Source organism: Rhinoderma darwinii, chromosome 1, assembly GCF_050947455.1.
Source record: "Rhinoderma darwinii isolate aRhiDar2 chromosome 1, aRhiDar2.hap1, whole genome shotgun sequence".
NCBI lineage: Eukaryota > Metazoa > Chordata > Amphibia > Anura > Rhinodermatidae > Rhinoderma > Rhinoderma darwinii.
The window spans coordinates 642,498,610-642,518,397 of NC_134687.1; the positions used below are offsets into that span (position 1 = coordinate 642,498,610).

The 19,788-nt window shown below is 40.3% G+C and overlaps 2 protein-coding genes across 2 annotated transcripts in view; both read right to left on the reverse strand.

The window, feature by feature from the left end:
* Positions 1–19,788, reverse strand: part of LOC142656454 (uncharacterized) — a 239,633-nt gene that overhangs the window by 193,994 nt on the left and 25,851 nt on the right. The gene's annotated exons all lie outside the window — the stretch shown is intronic.
* LOC142657127 (uncharacterized) overlaps positions 15,319–19,788 on the reverse strand; it is a 30,333-nt gene continuing 25,863 nt past the window's right edge. The window contains exons 7-9 of the mRNA XM_075832208.1: positions 18,486–18,583; positions 18,209–18,323; positions 15,319–17,221 (exon numbers count right to left, since the gene is read on the reverse strand). Coding sequence (XP_075688323.1) covers positions 15,405–17,221; positions 18,209–18,323; positions 18,486–18,583 — 2,030 coding nt within the window. The 3' untranslated portion in view covers positions 15,319–15,404. The remainder of the gene's footprint in view (positions 17,222–18,208; positions 18,324–18,485; positions 18,584–19,788) is intronic.

The following is a 19,788-nucleotide window of genomic DNA, read 5'->3' on the forward strand; positions in this document are numbered from 1 at the left end:
CGGCATTATCCACAGGGACATGTGTTGCACTATATACAGGGGTTGTGTGGCACTATACACAGGGGTGGTGTGGCACTATCTAAAGAGGGCCCTGCAGCATTATCTGCAGGGGTTGTGTGGCACTATATGCAGAGGGCACTGTGGTATTAGCTACAGGGGGTGGTGTGGCACTATCTACAGAGGGCACTGCGGAATTATCTACAGGGGGTGTGTGGCACTATATACAGGGGCACATTTTCAGAGCCTAGACTACCATTTGGTGGACTATTGTGATAAAAACTGATGTTAAAAACGGATGGTAGCAGTTGTACATAATACATCAGAGTTATTTAACTCCGGTTAGACTCCATAAGATGGGTAGATGCCCTACTACTGAATGCCATAGATGTGGAGCCCTGGACACTGATTTCTGGCACATGATATGGATGTGTCCATGGATTCAGTCATTTTGGAAGGAGGTTATAGATTTACTTAATGGGATTTTACAATTTCCACTTCCACTTTCGCCTGAATTGTGTCTGTTTGGACTCACTTCTGAGGAAATATGGTCAAGCCACACTAGAACATTCTTGAGGGAGGTGTTGTTTATGGCCCGCAAATCAATTGCCCTTCGATGGATGGGCCCTAAGCCCCCTACTATGTCCCTGTGGAAAGCCTTAGTCAATTCCATGCTCGCCTATGCTAAATTGGTATACCGACATAGGGATTGTGTGAAGAAGTTTATAAAAGGTATGGGGTCCTTGGTGCGACTCACCACTTACACAATACACACCACATAGATATGTTGATTTACGTGACTCCCTGCTGTCAACACAGTGATACCCTTGTGATGATATGTTGTTTCCTGTATAACATGATGTGTATATTAACAATGTAACGTTACAAATGCTGCATTACCTCTGTTTCATGTATGGTGTAATGCGGACTGTGAATTCCGAAATGTAAATCTGATGTCCTTACCTGCCTGATATTGTCATGCTGATATGTTTTGTTTTGTGATGTAAGACTTTGTTACTCTTTAATAAAACGAGTTTAAAAAAAAAACAACAAAAAAAAAAACGGATGGTAAAAACTGATGACAACTAACGACAACTGATGGTTTTGTAGTAAAAATCATGACAAAGCCTGATTACAACTGATGCAAAAATGTATCAGTTGCCATCACTTGAGAGACAAAAAAAACTGATGCTGATACAACTGATATGTGAACGCACCCTTAGGGCCTGTTCACATCACCGTTCATTTCCGTTCCGGGGTTCCGTCGGAGGGTTCCGTCGGGTGAACCCCGCAACGGAAAGTGAAAGTGACAGCACAGCTTCCGTTTCAGTCACCATTGATCTCAATGGTGACGGAAACATCGCTAATGCTTTCCGTTCATCACCATTCCATCTGGTTTCTGGTTTTCTGACGGAATCAATAACGCAGTTGACTACGCTATTGATTCCGTCGGAAAACCGGAAACCAGACGGAATGGTGACGAACGGAAAGCATTAGCGATGTTTCCGTCACCATTGACATCAATGGTGACTGAAACGGAAGCTTTGCTGTCAGTTTCACTTTTCGCTGCGGGGTTCACCCGACGGAACCCTCCTATGGAACCCCGGAACGTAAATGAACGGTGATGTGAACAGGCCCTTATATACTTTAATTAAAAATTCTGTTCTAAATGGTGCTGTTCAAACCTCATGAATTATTCAGTAAGTGCTGGAGCTTTTATAATAATGAGGATGCTCCTACACGACCCCACGTGACTGAGCTCTTGCTTCAGGTGCTGTATGTGAACATGACTGCAAGGGGCTGTCACATTGCCTATTGCTTGAGTCCAGAGCAGAGCATCAGCTAGCTCTTTGCTCGGGACTCCAACACTGCTCCTAACGTCCATATTTGGTCAATTCAGGGCTTTCCTATCACTGGAGTTGATGCTCTGCCTGGGGACTCCAGAACTTCTGCCCACGTCATGATCACTGTCCATATATAGACAATGACGTCGGCAGTAGTACTGGAGTGCCCGAGCAGAGCATCAGCTGATGCTCTGCTCTGGGACTCCAGTACTGTTGCCAACGTCACTGTCCATATATGGACAGTGACGTGGGCAGAAGTCCTGGAGTCCTCGAGCAAGGCATCAGCTGATGCTGTGCCTAGGGACTCCACCACTTCTGCCCACGTCACTGTCCATATATGGACAATGACTTCGGCAGAGCAGTAATGGAGTCCCGGAGCAGAGCATCAGCTGATGCTCTGCTTGGAGAGTCCACATCTTTGTAACTGTCTATATATGGACAATGACGTCGGCAGGGTAGTACTGGAGTCCGGGAGAAAAGCATCAGCTGATGCTTTGCTCGGGCACTCCAGGACTTCTGCCCACGTCACTGTCCATATATAGACAGTGATAATGACATGGGCAGAAGTTGTGAAGTCCCCAGGCAGATCATCAGCTGATGCTCTACTCGGGGACTCCAGTGATAGGAGACCCCTGAATTGACAAAATATGGACGTCGGGAGCAGTGCTGGAAAGCGTTAGCTGATGCTCTGCTCGGCACTCAAGCAATAGGCAATGTGACAGCCCCTTGCGGTCATGTTCATGTACAGCACATGAAGCAAGAGCTCAGTCACGTGTGACTGTGTCGGAGCGTCATCACTATCATAAAAGCTCCAGCACTTACTGAATAATTCATGAGGTTTGAATTGCACCATTTAGAACATAACTTTTAATTAAAGTATATTAGTAAGTTACTTAGTCTCACATAAATATATTATTGCAATGCAATTTTTGGTCCCCAGATAACCCCTTTAACATTCATTGTGGGAAAAATGCTTGAGGGACTATATACAGGAGTATTCCAAGAAAAGTAGTAGCACAACAGCACACGTCCCCAGATCTTCAAAACGGTTTTATTGTCAAAACATCTTACGGCAAACAGGCAACGTTTCGACCCAGAGTGAGTGAAGGGTCTTTTTCAAGCCTAACATCCTATATAAAAACATCATCTTTAGGGCTTATTCAGACGAACGGGATATACGTCCGTGCAACGCACGGGATTTTCACGCGCGTCGCACAGACTTATATTAGTCTATGGGGCCGTGCAGACATGTGCGTGATTTTTACTCAGCGCGAGTCCGCTGAAAAAAAATCACGACATGTCCGTTCTTTGGGCGTTTTTCGCGGATCACGCACCCACTGAAGTCAATGGGTGCGTGAAAACCACGCATGCCACACGGAAGCACTTCCGTGCGACCAGCGTGATTCGCGCAACAGCTGTGAAAAGGATGAATGAAAACAGAAAAGCACCACGTGCTTTTCTGTTTACAAACATCCAAACGTGAGTGTCATAATGATGGCGGCTACGCGAAAAGCACGCAGCCGTGCATCATATGCTGTGGCCACACGGAGCTGTTAAGTGCCTTTTGCGCAGGCAAAATGCCACGTTTTTTGCGTGCGCAAATAGCACACGCTCGTGTGAACCCAGCCTCAAATAGGTAGATACAAAAAGTCACATGGTACATTTCAGCCTGTGAAAATCGTGATCAGTGTCTCCCAGGTCAATTATACATTAGTTCAATGGACATCAATCAACTTGTTACATAATAATAAAATGTGTACAAAAACGACATACAATACATTTTCAATAAACCAGTTGACATACGTGCATCAATCATTATTCTACCAAGCGGAAAAGAAGAAGGAGAGAAGTTCACCACACTACAGCTCCCAGCACCGATTGTAGGATACCATTGCGTATGCTCCACAATCCGTGAATCGCCGATGCACAGTAAACGCAGCGAATCAAGCCTCATCTACTTTCAACTGAACAAATCGGCGAGGTCTTCTAATCAGGTATGTATGAAATCCACATTTTAATCGATCCCGCAACTTGTGGCTCAAGTATGTTAACCACATTATAAATCAATATTATTGTCAGGGACGCCGTAACTACGCAACCATAATCCAATGTGTTGGTAGGGACGCCATAACTATGCAACAAAAGATCACATGTAAAAAAACAGAAAGAGAAGAAAAGTCACGACCAACTATTTGCAAAATTACAAACAATCTTTATTTCAGTCAAAAATACACAGAAAACACATTACAACTATACACAGTAAAAAGAATGAACCCTCATAAAGAGATGGAATCCGAACATAAAAGCAGCCTGGTCCCCCAGATGTTAAAATGGTCAAAAGATCCCACAAAGAGCATAAATCAATATTATTAGGCAGGTGCTAAGCATAGTACATTTGCACAGATAGATACCTAAAAAAATATATACATGCAAAGTGCAGTCATAGGCAAACTAATGAGCAGTATACCTACACCTATGTAGTGGAAAATGAGCAGGAGATCAGGACCGGGAGGGGAGACCGCTGCCAGACCCGACGCGCGTTTCGCAGGTGCTTCGTCAGGGGTGATGTCCAAATGCCCCACATAGCCCTAGATATACTCTCCTCTCGAGTGGTTGAAAATGAAGCAGCAGCTGTTTCCAATCAGGCGATAAGGTGTTCGGCGGCAGTCACTATCATGGCTGTAGTTTGACTGGGTAAAAAGTAAAAAATAAAATATAATAAATAAACAATCATAAACATCTTCTTACAGATTCTTTTGCTTTGCAGCATGGTTAATATTATACTACACAACATAGATTCACTGATCCAGCTCAAGTTCCCGTGATGGTCCCATTACGAATTTGGATTGACATTCTGCATCCTTTCCTGCGGCCAGTGATTTGCTGAGTCTCCCGGGTCTACCAATTATTCTATTTATTGTTGGCTATAGTTGTAATTGTTCGTTTAACTTCTTATTAAGTGCTTTTTGTAGTCCTATATTGGGACATACATGCAAACGGGTACGGTCTGTATATTTGTACCTCTTTTCAGCAGGCCTCTTTTTTACCTTTGCACAGATTGATATAATAAATTGCATTGTGCCATACATGTGTCAAATTTTCCTTTATGGTTTATCATTTGTTTTTTTATCATTCGTTTCCATTACGTTTTTGTTCACTATTTAGTAATTCTCCCATTCACCTATTGGTGTTTTTTATTCCCGCCCCTTGCCCCCCTCCCCCTATATATTTTTTCACCTATACTACCATTAATAGCTTTCTTCATCACATCACTATACCTGGTACATATCAACTTATGTATATGTTAATATTGATTTATATTAGATTCATCTTGCTACACCCATCACATCACCTCATTTTGTTTTGTGTCCATTAATCATATATCTTCTTGGTCATTGATTGACCTCTCTTTGTTCCTATTTGGTCTTCACCGATAATTCTATCGGTATTGGACTGTTATCACTTGTCACTTGGGTATTTATCAACTCAGGATATATCCCCTTATATAGATTATTTTATTATTATTATTATATGTAGTTATTACCTTTGCTATATATACCTACTTTTCTTCTGGCCATCTGTTCATAGTGGTTTCAGTATTGCACATGCAACTTACGTTCACCTATTGTATATATTCTATTTGTACGTATGTTTATATTTGTATATTAACCCCTTAGTGTCTAAGCCTGTTTTGGCCTTCAGGACCAGCCCCATTTTTGCAAATCTGACATGTGTCAGTTTATGGGGTAATAACTCCAGAATGATTTTACCTATCCAAGCGATTCTGGGATTGTTTTCTCGTGACATGTTGTACTTTATGATACTGAAAAAATTTTGTCATTAAATTCAATATTTATTTGTAAGAAACGCCAAGATTTAGAGAAAATTAGCAAAAATTAGCATTTTTCTAAATTTTTATGTATTTACTTGTAAAACAGATAGTAATACCACACAAAATACATACTAGTTTATATTTCCCATATGTCTACTTTATGTTTGCGTCATTTTTTGAACATTCTTTTATTTTTCTAGGACGTTACAACGCTTAGAACTTTAGCAGCAATTTCTCATATTTTCAAGAAAATTTCAAAAGGCTATTTTTTCAGGGACCAGTTCAGTTCTGAAATGGCTTTGAGGGCCTTATATATTAGAAAGTCACCATAAATCACCCCATTTTGAAAACTGCACCCATCAAAGTATTCAAAACAGCATTCACAAAGTATTTTAGCCCTTTAGGCGTTTCACAGGAATTAAAGCAAAGTAGAGGTGAAATTTACAAATTTCATTTTTTTTCTTCAAAAATTCATTTGTAATAAATTTTTTCTGTACCACAGAAGGTTTTACCCAAGAAATGCAACTCAATATTTATTGCCCAGATTCTGCAGTTTTTAGAAATACCCCACATGTGGCCCTAGCGCGGTCATGGACTGAAACACAGGCCTCAGAAGCAAAGGAGCACCTAGTGGATTTTGGGCCTCTATTTTATTAGAATATATTTTAGGTACCATGTCAGGTGTGAGGAGGCCTTGTGCTGCCAAAACAGTGGAAACACCCCAAAAGTGACCCTATTTTGGAAACTATACCCCTCAAGGAATTTATCTATGGGTATAGTTAGCATTTTGAACCCACAGTTTTTTTGCTAAATTTATTTGAATTAGTATGTGAAGGTGAAAATCTACTTTTTTTGTGAAAAAATTAGGAAATTTTAAATTTTTACAAGGAATAAAGTAGAAAAAACACCCCAACATATGTAAAGCAATGTCTTCCGATTATAGCAATACCCCATATGTGGTAATAAATTGCTGTTTGGACCCACAGCAGGCCTCAGAAGAGAAGGAGCACCATTTGGATTTTGGATTTCTGATTTTGCTGGAATAGTTTTCAGTGCCGTGTCGCGTTTGCAATGCACTGGAGGGAAGAAAACCGTGGAAACCCCCCAATAGTGACCCCATTTTGGAAACTATACCCCTCAAGGAATTTATCTATGGGTATAGTTAGCATTTTGAACCCACAGTTTTTTTGCTAAATTTATTTGAATTAGTATGTGAAGATGAAAATCTACTTTTTTTCTGAAAAAAGGTAGCCATTTTTAATTTTTACAAGGAATAAAGGAGAAAAAGCGCCCCAACATTTGTAAAACAATTTCTCCTGATTACGTAAATACCCCATATGTGGTAATAAACTACTGTTTGGACCCACACCGGGGCTTAGAAGGGAAGGAGCGCTATTTGGCTTTTGGAGCTCAAATTTAGCTGGAATGTTTTTGGGTGTCATGTCGAATTTGCAAAGCCCCTGAGAGACCGAAACAGTGGAAGCCCCCCAAAAGTAACCCCATTTGGGAAACTACACCACTTAAGGAATCTATCTAGGGGTATAGTGAGCATTTAGGCCCCACACGTCTTTTGCAGAATTTATTAGAATTAGGCCGTGAAAATTAATATCAACATTATTTCCACTAAAATGTTGCATTTTTTCAATTTCACAAAGGATAAACGAGAAAATGCACCCCAACGTTTGTAAAGCAATTTCTCCCGAGTACGGCAATACCCCACATGTGGTCATAAATGTTTTTTCATTAGAAAGTAATTAACCCTTTACGAACTGATTCATGTTTTGCTTTTTCGTTTTTCCTCCCCGCTTTCCAAGAGCCACTACTTTTTTATTTTTCTGTCAATAGAGCGGTGTGGGGGCTTATTTTTTGCGGGACGAGCTGTCGTTTTTATTGGTACCATTTTTTGGTACGATGCCATATTGGTGGACATAAACGGCTGTTTGGGCACGCTGTAGGGCTCAGAAGGGAGGGACGCCATTTGGCTTTTGGAGCGCATATTTTGCTTGGTAGTAGCTCTGGCGTTTTGCTGGTATTTCAGTTTATAATGTTGGGGCACATGTAGGCTGGGCAGAGTACATCAGGGGCATAATAAGAGGGTATAATAATGGTTGTAAATAAATAATAACCCACAGATATGTGGCCAGTGTCGCACTGATAAATGGTGCCCGATCTTATCCACTTTTGGAACACTCTGTACATTTTGCATCGCCATAATCTGGGAGCCGGAACTTTTTTTATTTTTTCACCACCGGAGCCGTGTGAGGGCTTATTTGTTGCGGGACAATCTGTAATTTTCATTGGTACGATTTTGGGGTACATGCGATTTTGTTGATCACTTTTTATTCAATTTTTCGGCAAGCCAGGTGACCAAAAACCATCAATTCTGACAATGTTTTTTATTTATTTTTGACGGCGTTTACCCTGGGCTATAAATGACTATTATACTTTATTCTGCGGGTCGGTACGATTACGGCGATACCATATGTATATAGGGTTTTTTATGTTTTGCAGCGTTTGAGCAATAAAATAACTTATTTAGAAAATAAATGTATTTTCTGTGTCACCATATTCTGAGAGCCGTAACTTTTTTATTTTTCAGTCAAAAAAGCTGTGTAAGGGCTTGTTTTTTGCGGGACGGGTTGTAGTTTGTATGGGTACTATTTTGGCGTACATGCGACTTTTTGATCACTTTTTATTACATATTTTGTGAGGGGTGGTGACCAAAAAATAGTGATTCTGGCATTGTTTTTCGTTTTGTTTTTTTGCGTGGTTCACTGTGCGGGAAAAATAATATTATAGTTTTATAGTTGGGGTCGTTACGAACGCGGTGATACCAAATATGTGTACTTTTTTTTTACGTGTTCATTTTTTTTCCTATAATGAAAGACTTATTATAGGAAAAAAAGCAGTTCTTGTTTATATCACTTATAACTTTTATTTTTACACTTTTTTTAAAACATTTTTATTCTTTTTTTTACTTTTTTCACTTGTCCCACTAGGGGACACTTAGACTTGCAGCTCTGATCGCTGCTGGAATACATTACACTACACACGTAGTGTAATGCATTTCAACTGTCATTGTGACGTGACAGTCACACTGACAGGAAGCCTACGACGACCACCCTCGGGGTGGTCCTCATAGGCTTCTGTACATGGCAACCCGGAAGCCATTGTCTGGCGTCCGGTTGCCATGGGTACCATCGCCAGCCCCCGTGATTTCACATGGGGGCTGCCGATCGGCGCTAAAGACCTTAATTGTGGCGTTCAAAATCGAGCGCCGCAATTAAGGGGTTAACTGCCGATATCAGCGGCGACAGGCCGCTGATCGGCAACGGGGAGAGCAGGGCTGACACCCTGCACAGTTAACCGCCGCTGCGGTGTAGCGCCGCGCGGCGGTTAACTGTCAAAGCACTGCCGTAACTGTACGTCAAGGTGCGCGAACTTACTGCTCACCATGACGTACAGTTACGTCATGGTGCGTTAAGGGGTTAATAATGGTATTATTGGTTTTATTTTCATTAAAATAAAATGTATTCAATTCTTCTTTAAAAACTTCCTATTCACTTTAAATGTTCTTTATTTTTTTCTTTTCTTTTTTGTTTATATTCTTTTATATTTATTTTTATTTTATTTATTATCTTTTACTTTAGTTTCCCACTTTGCATGTTTCTCTTCACTTTCACTTAGTCTATTATATTATTCATATTTCTTTTTATTCATTCTTTATTTTTGGTTACTTTGATTAACTTTCACTTTCACAGCACCTTTGCACTATTTCGGCACTTTGTTTCAGTCTCTGAGTGGCTTTAGGACTCCTATAGCCAGCTTCAGCACTCTCGACAGCGACAGCACTGAATACTGGGTTATCTCTATGGGACGGCTGTGCTGAATACTTCAGCACGTTGGACAGCGACTTCTGCTTTTACTGCTGCAGTGGGCTCTCCAGCACTATGGATCGTGTGCTGGAGGTTTACCTAGCAACAGGACGCTTGTGTTCTGCTGCTGTGTTTAAACGGCATTTGTCGGGCTGAGTATGGTGCCCTCTTTTTACGCTGTGTGGGAGACATTTTGACCTTTGACCAGGTCTGGCCAATTACCACTTTTAAGTACTGATGCATCATCTCATTTTCGGCTCTACTCCCTGCCTTTGCCTCGGGCTGGGGTGCCGTGTCGGGCGGGGATTTCTTTCTCCCCGCCCGCCGGGTCTGCACTGCTGGGGGCATACACGAGAGGAGGTGATTGTAACTATGCGTTTATACGATAGGACGCTATCGTGGGTGGGTGGGGTGTATCGGCAGCTGTCATTAGTGACTGTCGCCGAACACCTTATCGCCTGATGGAAAACAGCTGCTGCTTCATTTTCAACCACTCGAGAGGAGAGTATATCTAGGGCTATGTGGGGCATTTGGACATCACCCCTGACGAAGCGCGTCGGGTCTGGCAGCGGTCTCCCCTCCCGGTCTTGATCTCCTGCTCATTTTCCACTACGTAGGTGTAGGTATACTGCTCATTAGTTTGCCTATGACTGCACTTTGCATGTATATATTTTTTTAGGTATCTATCTGTGCAAATGTACTATGCTTAGCACCTGCCTAATAATATTGATTTATGCTCTTTGTGGGATCTTTTGACCATTTTAACATCTGGGGGACCAGGCTGCTTTTATGTTCGTATTCCATCTCTTTATGAGGGTTCATTCTTTTTACTGTGTATAGTTGTAATGTGTTTTCTGTGTATTTTTGACTGAAATAAAGATTGTTTGTAATTTTGCAAATACTTGGTCGTGACTTTTCTTCTCTTTCTGGTTTATTATATCAGTCACTGTGACCATTGCCACAATTTGGGGCATTGCTCGGTTTGCTAAAAGATCACATGTTCCAAATGCCCAAAGGGTCAATGGGAAAAAGAGCACCACCCCAGATCTATATGTATGGACTAATATACAGCCTTGTCTGTGCTCATATCGTAAGTCATATATTATGTTAAATCTCCTATATAACCTAGATCACAAAAGTAATCAAAATACAGTTAAAGGGAACGCTCGTAACATGTCCGAAAAAATAATCAGACAGATACATAGCGTAATATTCAAATGACTTGTAAAGAACTGCTCATCGCTCTTATAATACCTCACTTCAAACCCATATATTCTCTTCAATTATTGCAAAAACATAATGGAAACAGTCGCATCTTCGAAAACGGTCAGAAGATGGGAAGAAATGGGAAAAATGCAGTCTTTATCCTGGTCGTGTGTTTGCTGGTGGGTGGTGAACGAACCTCCATGAAGAACAATCTCCAACTGTAGAAAATAAAAACAAAATGAAAGTATATCGAAAATCACCAAAATGATGTGCAAAATTTAGATAAAAATATTAAAAACAGCAGAGAAACCTCAGAGTCCAGGTGTTATCTTATACTCTAAATTCAGATCCCTGGGGTACAAGGTGTCAAGCTAAAAAATCCAGCGTAATTCCTTTCTTTTTAGTAACTTCTGTCTGTCCCCACCCCTTCTGAGTATTGGGACACAATCTATTGTCCTGTACCTTAATTGATTTAGCTGATGATTTTTTTCAATTAAGTTTCTCGGCAATGGTAACTCTATAATTTTCTTTCTAATTGTACTCTTATGTTTATTAATTCTCAATTTAATAGGCATGGTCGTCTCTCCTATATAGATTAATGAGTAAGGGCATGTTATCATGTACACAACAAAATCCGAGTTACACATAAACCTGTGTCTAATATCGAAAACCTTCCCAGTGTAGGGGTGCTGGAACTTATTACCCTTTTGAATATTATTGCAATTACAGCAATTCAAACACGGAAAGTTTCCATTTTTAGGGGGGCAGAGCAACATTTTGTGTAATTTTCTTTTTACTACCCACGTCTGACTTAACCAGTGAGTCTCTAATGTTCCTAATCCTATGATAGGACATAATGGGTGGTATATTCAATGTGGCAATCTCATTGTGTCCCTTCGACACTATTGGCCAATTCTTTCGCAAAATATTACTTATGCGACCACTCAAGTTGCCAAAGGTTGATATAAATGGTATTCGTTCCATCTGTTTATTCTTGTTTTTTGGTTCCAAAGGATCAGTTTCTAGTCTATCCCTGTGTTTCTGCTCAAAATTCCTAGGATATCCCCTCTTCTTAAATTTATTGCACATCTGTGTCAACCTAACCTGTTTCTGTGTTGTATCCGACACAATTCTATCAACTCGTAATAGTTGACTCCATGGTAGAGATTCTATCATGTGTCTGGGATGATTGCTGCTGTATAGAATTAGATTGTTTCTATCTGTGGACTTCATGAATAAATCCGTTGAAAATAATCCATCTTTCCATTGTACCAGGTATCCACGAACTGCAACTCATGGTAAGAACAAACCATCGTGAACTGCAGAGCCGGGATAGGGCTGTTCAACTCTAAAAGGAACAGGTCTAGACACAATCTTTCTCCCTCCCAGATGACAAAAATGTCATCAATAAATCTCCACCAGCAGCAGATTTGAACCATATGCATAGAGGTGTAGATATGCTCCTCCTCAAAGATGGACATGAAGATGTAGGCATACGTTGGGGCCACATTGGACCCCATCGCAGTCCCTCTAAGCTGTAACTAGAATTGGTCACCAAAGAGCAAATAATTCCTCCCTAGTACCAACTCAAACAGCTGGAGGATGAAGCGTCTACACCCTGGGTCACATCCGGCGCTGGTGAGACAATTTTATACTGCCCTTAGACCTCTATCATCTTCAATGCTAGTGTATAATGACACAATATCAAATGATACAAGCAATAATAAACCTCTATTGTGAGGTTGTTTCAGAATCAATGTTCTGTAATCTACTCAGAAAGTCAGTCGTGTCTTTGATATATGATGATGCCTTAATGGCAAAATCTCTCAGAACCTTATCCCAGAAAAATTCAAATGTTATTAAAGATTGAACCTCTCCCCGATACAATTGGTCTACCTGGGGGAGGGGGGGGGCATATAGATTTTTATGAATTCTGGGGAGTGTATATAGCAATGGAGTGATAGGCTCCTCTACCCTCAAAAAATTACTCAATTGTTGGTCAATAATGTACTGTTCCACTGCAACATCAATAGTCTCTTTAATCTCTCTGAGTAGTCAGATTTAGGGTCCCTGGGTAGCAGTTGATATATTTCAGTACCTGCCACTTGTCTATATATCTCAAATTTATATTTATTACTATTCATATAGACTTTAGCCCCACCCTTATAGGCCTGCTTTATGGTAATCTCATTATTACTCATAAGTTCCTTCAGAGCCTAACTTTCCTTTTTAGACAGGTTCAAATTAATCCTTGTATCATGAATAGTACTCTCTTTCAGTGTCCTGATCTCATCTAACACAATCCTGGAAAATGTCTCAATCACTGGGCTAGAGGGGGGCATATATGTACTGATTGGTCTAAGACCTAATTTGTTAGACTGGAAAATACAGTTTGAATCAATCTTATCACATACATCATCTATCTCTTTAGAAAACTGTACTTTAAGATTCAGAAGTCTAAAAAAACTTTTAAGGTCCAAATCCAATTGAAACCAATAGACATTGGTATCATGGCAAAACGAAAGTCCCTTTTGTAATACTCGTAATTGGTCACTCGAGAGATCTATAGAAGATATATTTACCACTAGATTTTCGCTCTTGGAGGATTCCTCATCGGGGGTCTCGATCTCGAGCGGAACTGGCCTCTTGCGTTGCCGTTGGTGCTTGCGTCCCCCTCTCCTAGACCGTCCATATTCCCGCGTGGACCTTTGTCTAAAAAAGGCGCATGGTTAGCTTTATCTGTAGAGTCAGAGTCACCTGTGGTATAGAGAAAATTGCCAGTCCCCGGTTTCCTACGTCTCTGGGAAAGACCATGTGAGTTAATATTTTGCCAGTTATAGATTTTACCATTCTGATAATCCTCCCGGTCACGATGCCACTTACCTCTTTTCGTCTTCTCTATTTCCACTCTATCCAAATTGGTAGAGATTTTCTCCTTTAGAGAACTGAAGGTCTGTTCATTGGAGGATTGAACGATTAATGCTTCAACTTTTTTCAATTTATTTTCAATCAGCACAATTTCCGACTGTAAATACTCTACATTCAGAAGAATTAAATCAAAAGCATATTTGTTAGATATATGTTCGAACTTCGTGCAGAAATATTCGTTGTTTGGGAAGAGATTCGGGCGTAGATGTGATCTGAGCCCCCTAGTGATCCTATGCGCCTTATATTACTCCAATAATGTGGATAAATGTAAATCCAATAAAAAATTTCTTTTGGCTTCATTTTCATATTGCCTCTTCAGGGCATCCATTTATGGTGTACTAAGGAACGCTGAATTGTAGGTTGCACCTTGTACAATTCTCAATGCGTCTTCATTGCTATACGCAAAAGTGTTTGACATACCTTGTAAAGGTGGTATAGTAGTATCTTGGGGAATCGGACCCATGGCACTAGGCGGATTCGGATTCATGATCAAATCGCCCGCTTCTGTGGTTTGATATTAAGCCAAAGTAGAAAATTTGAAGCAGCACAAGTCCTGAGTATGGTGCGGTGCACGCTGTCAAGCCAGGCAAACCCACTCTGGCATAATGCGAATTCCAAGAAAAGCAGTAGGACAACAGCACACGTCTCCAGATCTTCAAAACGGTTTTATTGTCAAAACATCTTACGGCAAACAGGCAACGTTTCGACCCATAGTGAGTGAAGGGTCTTTTTCAAGCCTAACATATCTAAAAACATAATCTTTAAATAGGCAGATACAAAAAGTCACATGGTACATTTCAGCCTGTGAAAATTGTGATCAGTGTCTCCCAGGTGAATTATATATTCGTTCAATTGACATCAATCAACTTGTTAAATAATAAAATGTGTACAAAAACGATATACAATACATTTTCAATATACCAGTGGATATTATTGCCTGTGAATAACCTGATGAGTTAATGTATATATATATATATATATATATATATATATATATATATATATATAGATAAACAAATATATCTAGCAGCACCGGTGTATGGTGGGTGCAAATCCTCAGGAACAGACCACGCTCCAAACTTGATAATATTCAAAAAATAGGCAGCACTCCGCAGTAAATGTGAAAATAGGGTACTTTTACAGGGGGCAATAAAAGTACCCTATTTTCACATTTACTGCGGAGTGCTGCCTATTTTTTGAATATTATATATATATATATCAAAATGTCTTTTCCCCTCTGAGTTTTCTCATGTTAAACAAGACTTGGATTTATGTGTAAACAACCTATAAGCGCACAAGCGCAAGGGATATACCATCCCAATAGAATATGAAAATAAATACCATGAATAATAAGAAAATATATAGCTTTATTAATGAATAACAATACATGGTATGACAATAACAAATACTTTAAAAAGATATATATGGCGGATCATATATCGAAAGGAGTAGCAGTATGGTAAGGATGACATAATACCATAAGGAACACAAGAAAAAAACCCACCTCAAAGACACATCCCAATGCTAACATACCAAAAATACAGGTTAAATTGAGTTATCAGAAATAGAAACATCTATAATAACCATGTAGATATAATACCTACATAGAAAAAGTGCATATATATGATTTATGTGTAAAACATTTCACACATTCTGAACATGACTTCTCTCCTGTTTGACTTCTCTGATGTGGAACAAGATATGATTTTCGTGAAAAGAACATTAATACAGCTTCTCCCCTGTGTGACTTCTTTCATGTATAACAAGACTTGATTTAACTGCAAAACATTTCCCACATTCTGAACATGAATATGGTTTTACTCCTGTGTGAATTCTCTCATGTAAAGTAAGACCTGTTTTATATCTAAAGCACTTCCCACATTCTGAACATGAATACGGCTTCACTCCTGTGTGAATTTTCTCATGTTTAACAAGACTTGATTTTTGCGTAAAACATTTCCCGCATTCTGAACATGAATATGGCTTCTCTCCCGTGTGAATTCTCTCATGTTCAGCAAGACTCGATTTTAGTGCAAAACATTTCCCACAATTTAAACATGAAAATGGTTTGTCTCCTGTGTGACTTCTCTCATGTATAACAAGGTATGATTTTTCTCTAAAACATTTCCCACATTCTGAACATGAATACGGCTTCACTCCTGTGTGACTTCTCTCATGTATAACAAGATATGCTTTATCTGTAAAACATTTTCCACATTCTGAACATGAATATGGCTTCTCTCCTGTGTGAATTCTCTCATGTAAAGTAAGATGTGTTTTATCTCTAAAGCACTTCCCACATTCTGAACATGAATATGGCTTCACTCCTGTGTGAATTCTCTTATGTGCAACAAGACCTGATTTTACTGTAAAGCATTTCCCACATTCTGAACATGGATACGGATTCTCTCCTGTGTGACTTCTCTCATGTTTAACAAGACTTAGTTTATTTGTAAAACTTTTCCCACATTCTGAACATGAATATGGTTTCTCTCCTGTGTGACTTCTCTCATGTGTAACAAGATTTGATTTTTCTGTAAAACATTTCCCACATTCTGAACATGAATACGGCTTCACTCCTGTGTGAATTCTCTCATGTGTAACAAGACTGGATTTATCTGCAAAACATTTCCCACATTCTGAACATGAATATGGTTTTACTCCTGTGTGAAATCTCTCATGTAAAGTAAGATGTGTTTTCTCTCTAAAGCACTTCCCACATTCTGAACATGAATATGGTTTCTCTCCTGTGTGAATTCTCTTATGTGTAACAAGACTTGATTTTACTGTAAAACATTTCCCACATTCTGAACATGAATACGGATTCTCTCCTGTGTGACTTCTCCCATGTTTAACAAGACTTGATTTATCTGTAAAACATTTCCCACATTCTGAACATGCATATGGTTGCTCTCCTGTGTGACTTCTCTCATGTTTAACTAGATGTGATTTTTGTGTATAACATTTCCCACATTCTGAACATGAATATGTCTCTCCTGTGTGACTTCTCTCATGTGAAACAAGATTTGATTTTTCTGCAAAATTTTTTCCACATTCTGAACACGAATATGGCTTCTCTCCTGTGTGAATTCTCATATGTTTGATAAGACTTGATTTTTGAGTAAAACATTTCCCACATTCTGGACATGAATATGGTTTCTCTCCTGTGTGAATTCTCATATGTGTAACAAGATTTGATTTAGTTGTAAAATATTTCCCACATTCTGAACATGAATACGGCTTCTCTTCTGTATGAATTGTTCTTTGCTTATAAAGACCTGAAATTTTTGTGAACTGTTTACCACATTGAAACCTTTTACCCCCTTCCTGAGCTGTACTTGTGGTAACAATCTGTGATTCGTCAGGAGAAGGTTCCTCATGATTAGGGGAATTATATGATAGATCTTTACTGTGAAGTCCTGGCTGTACATTAAGGGCAATGTAGTTTTCTGCTGAAGATTGCTGCTTGACATCTTCATCTTCTACTTCATAATTTATTGAAAGCATTAAGTTTCCCTCAGAGTTCTTACTGGTATCTTCTGTTAGGATTAAAAATGGATTTTCTGATTTTTCAAACCACAAAGTAGACAAATGTATGACATATTAGGCTGCATGCAGTTTATATATATATATATATATATATTAGTCAATCAGAAGTGGATCCAGCAGGAAGGAAAGGTTTGAGCCATTCCTTTCAAAACCAGCACTGCCTTTGGCTCAAAAAACTTCACCAAATACTGCCACAGAAATTGAATGCCTAATTCCACCCTTATAAATAATTAAAAAACACTTTAAATGGACAATAATTTTTAATTAAAAACTTGTGTTAATCTTATAGTATACCTGATGTCTAGCAATTTTGCTACTTGCTTTCTCTAAAAACAAAAAATCTGCATTATCCTTGCAAAGTCTGTATAAAGTAACTGCCACTAGGTGCCTCCTCTTCTATAATTTGTTGTCGACCTGTGGTTGTTCTGCAAATTCAGTCCCTAGTTACAGAGAACAGTAGACATGCAGAAAATTGGGATGCCTCTCTGCTAAGGCTTCCTGTACTCATAGCCTGCCTGAACTCTCATGTATTCCTTGCAGCAGTGTCTTGCATCTCTGTCTGCTTTGTTGAAGATATTTTCAGAATTTCCAGCTTTTCTCTGACTCCGATGTGCACTTTGCCCTAGATGGCTAATGTTTGCTGCAAGTATTTCTCAATAATAACTAAAGCTGCATGTACAGAGTTCTCACCTCACACTAAAAATTTGTCTTTTGCAGAGAATCGCAGGAAATCATGGCATTATGCCATGACTTTCTAAAAACTGCGGAAAAATTGTAGTTTTGCTTTTATTTGCAAGAATTTTCAAAGCCCTGAGCTCTGAAATGCGGTTACGACATCATAACATTGTCGGGGACTGAGGAGAATGACTATTTTTAACTATTGATGGCCTATCGTGAGAATAGGCCATCAATTTTTAAGGGCTGGACAACCCTTTAACAAACTTCCCATTTCACTTTCTAAATTCATTATTACTTACCTGTGGTAACATCTTCTGGAATTTCCTCCTCCACTCCACTCTTATACGGTTGATCGTCGCTCACCCATTTTTCTTCTGCATCATCCTCCGCTTTCATATTAGTCACATCATCCCCCTGATTTCACAATAACAATTCAGTACAATACAGCAGAGAGTGCGAAGAATCTAACAGATTAACATAAGAAACCACCAAAATCTATGACCACATCTATGACCGCAGGACCAAAAAGGTCCACACACCCCTATATAGTCTGGTATAGAGCTCAGCTTCATCTACCTGATTATTCTCTGGGACATTGTGATTTTCCGCTGGACAATCCTGGGAATACAGAGGACAGGGACATCTCTCTGCTGGATTTCTCCTACTGGGTCTATCTGTAGGAAACACATAGTGACTAAATACATGACTACTGTATATATAGCAGACACTTCTCTCAACACTTCTATGCTTATTGATCAGAGCCAAAATTACAATGTTGTGCTTCTCACCACCTGCACCGCGGTCCCAGTGCTTTGTAAGCCGCAGGCCTATTGTATCGTCTGCGGGCGCAGACCGCAGATTTCTATCATCATGCAGATGTCTTTCTCCACAGAGATGCCAGCACATGCGGATGTCCTGTTCTGCAGTGACCACTGGGGTGCGCACTCGAGCTAATTTCTGGCCTTAATGGGCCAGAGCACACACATATTTTAGATTGACTGATTGCTCCCGTGGTCACCCTGGACTATAAGAAGGGCCCTGCCCCTTCCTTTGTTGCCTGAGCTTTGTTATGTTACCCGTGTTAGTCTTTGCAAATGGTCCCTTAGTGTTTTCCAGTTCCCAGTGTTCCCGTTCCTGCTACCTGTATCCTGTATCCCATGCTACCTTGTTCCTGTGCCGTAGAGAGTTGGAGTCGTGTTGTGTCGTATACTACGCCTGCTGTATTTCACCACGCCTGGTGTCTGCCTGCTGCCAAGGTCCCATCAGAGCCTGCCATTGCTACGGTCTGTATTGCCACAGGTACCCTTATTCGAACTATTGACTTTGCCTTGGTATTCTGTTTGGCCAGCTGCTATCCCGCTACGGCGGTACGGCCCACACACCCATCATGACAGTAAGCTCAGGCGATGGACCCCGCTGGTCAACCCAAGACCATGACGACGTCACAAGTGATGCGAGCGGATATGCTAGACCTCCAGTCTCTACAGGACAAACCCTTCCAGGCGTTCAACATTATTGCACATCGGCTGGATATGCAAGCTGCAGTTTTCCCAGCACCTGCTCCTATTGCCTCTGCTGTTCCTCCTACTACACCTCCTGGCAGTACGGACCCTCCGACTACAAGCCCCAGTTGTGGACTGGAATTCTGGAGAGGTTCGCCAGCGGGGTTCCAAATACCCCAAACGCTGCCTGGGGCAGATCCATCCGGCCCAGCCTCAGTCATTGGCAGGATTGCCTTCTCACTATTCACAGTTTGCGGATGTTTTTAGCAAGAAGGAGGCGGAGACGCTGCCCCCACACCGGGTGTATGGTTGCCCTATTGTACTGGTTCCTGACACATACCTTTCCCGTGGAAGGGTATACCCTTTTTCCTTGCCAG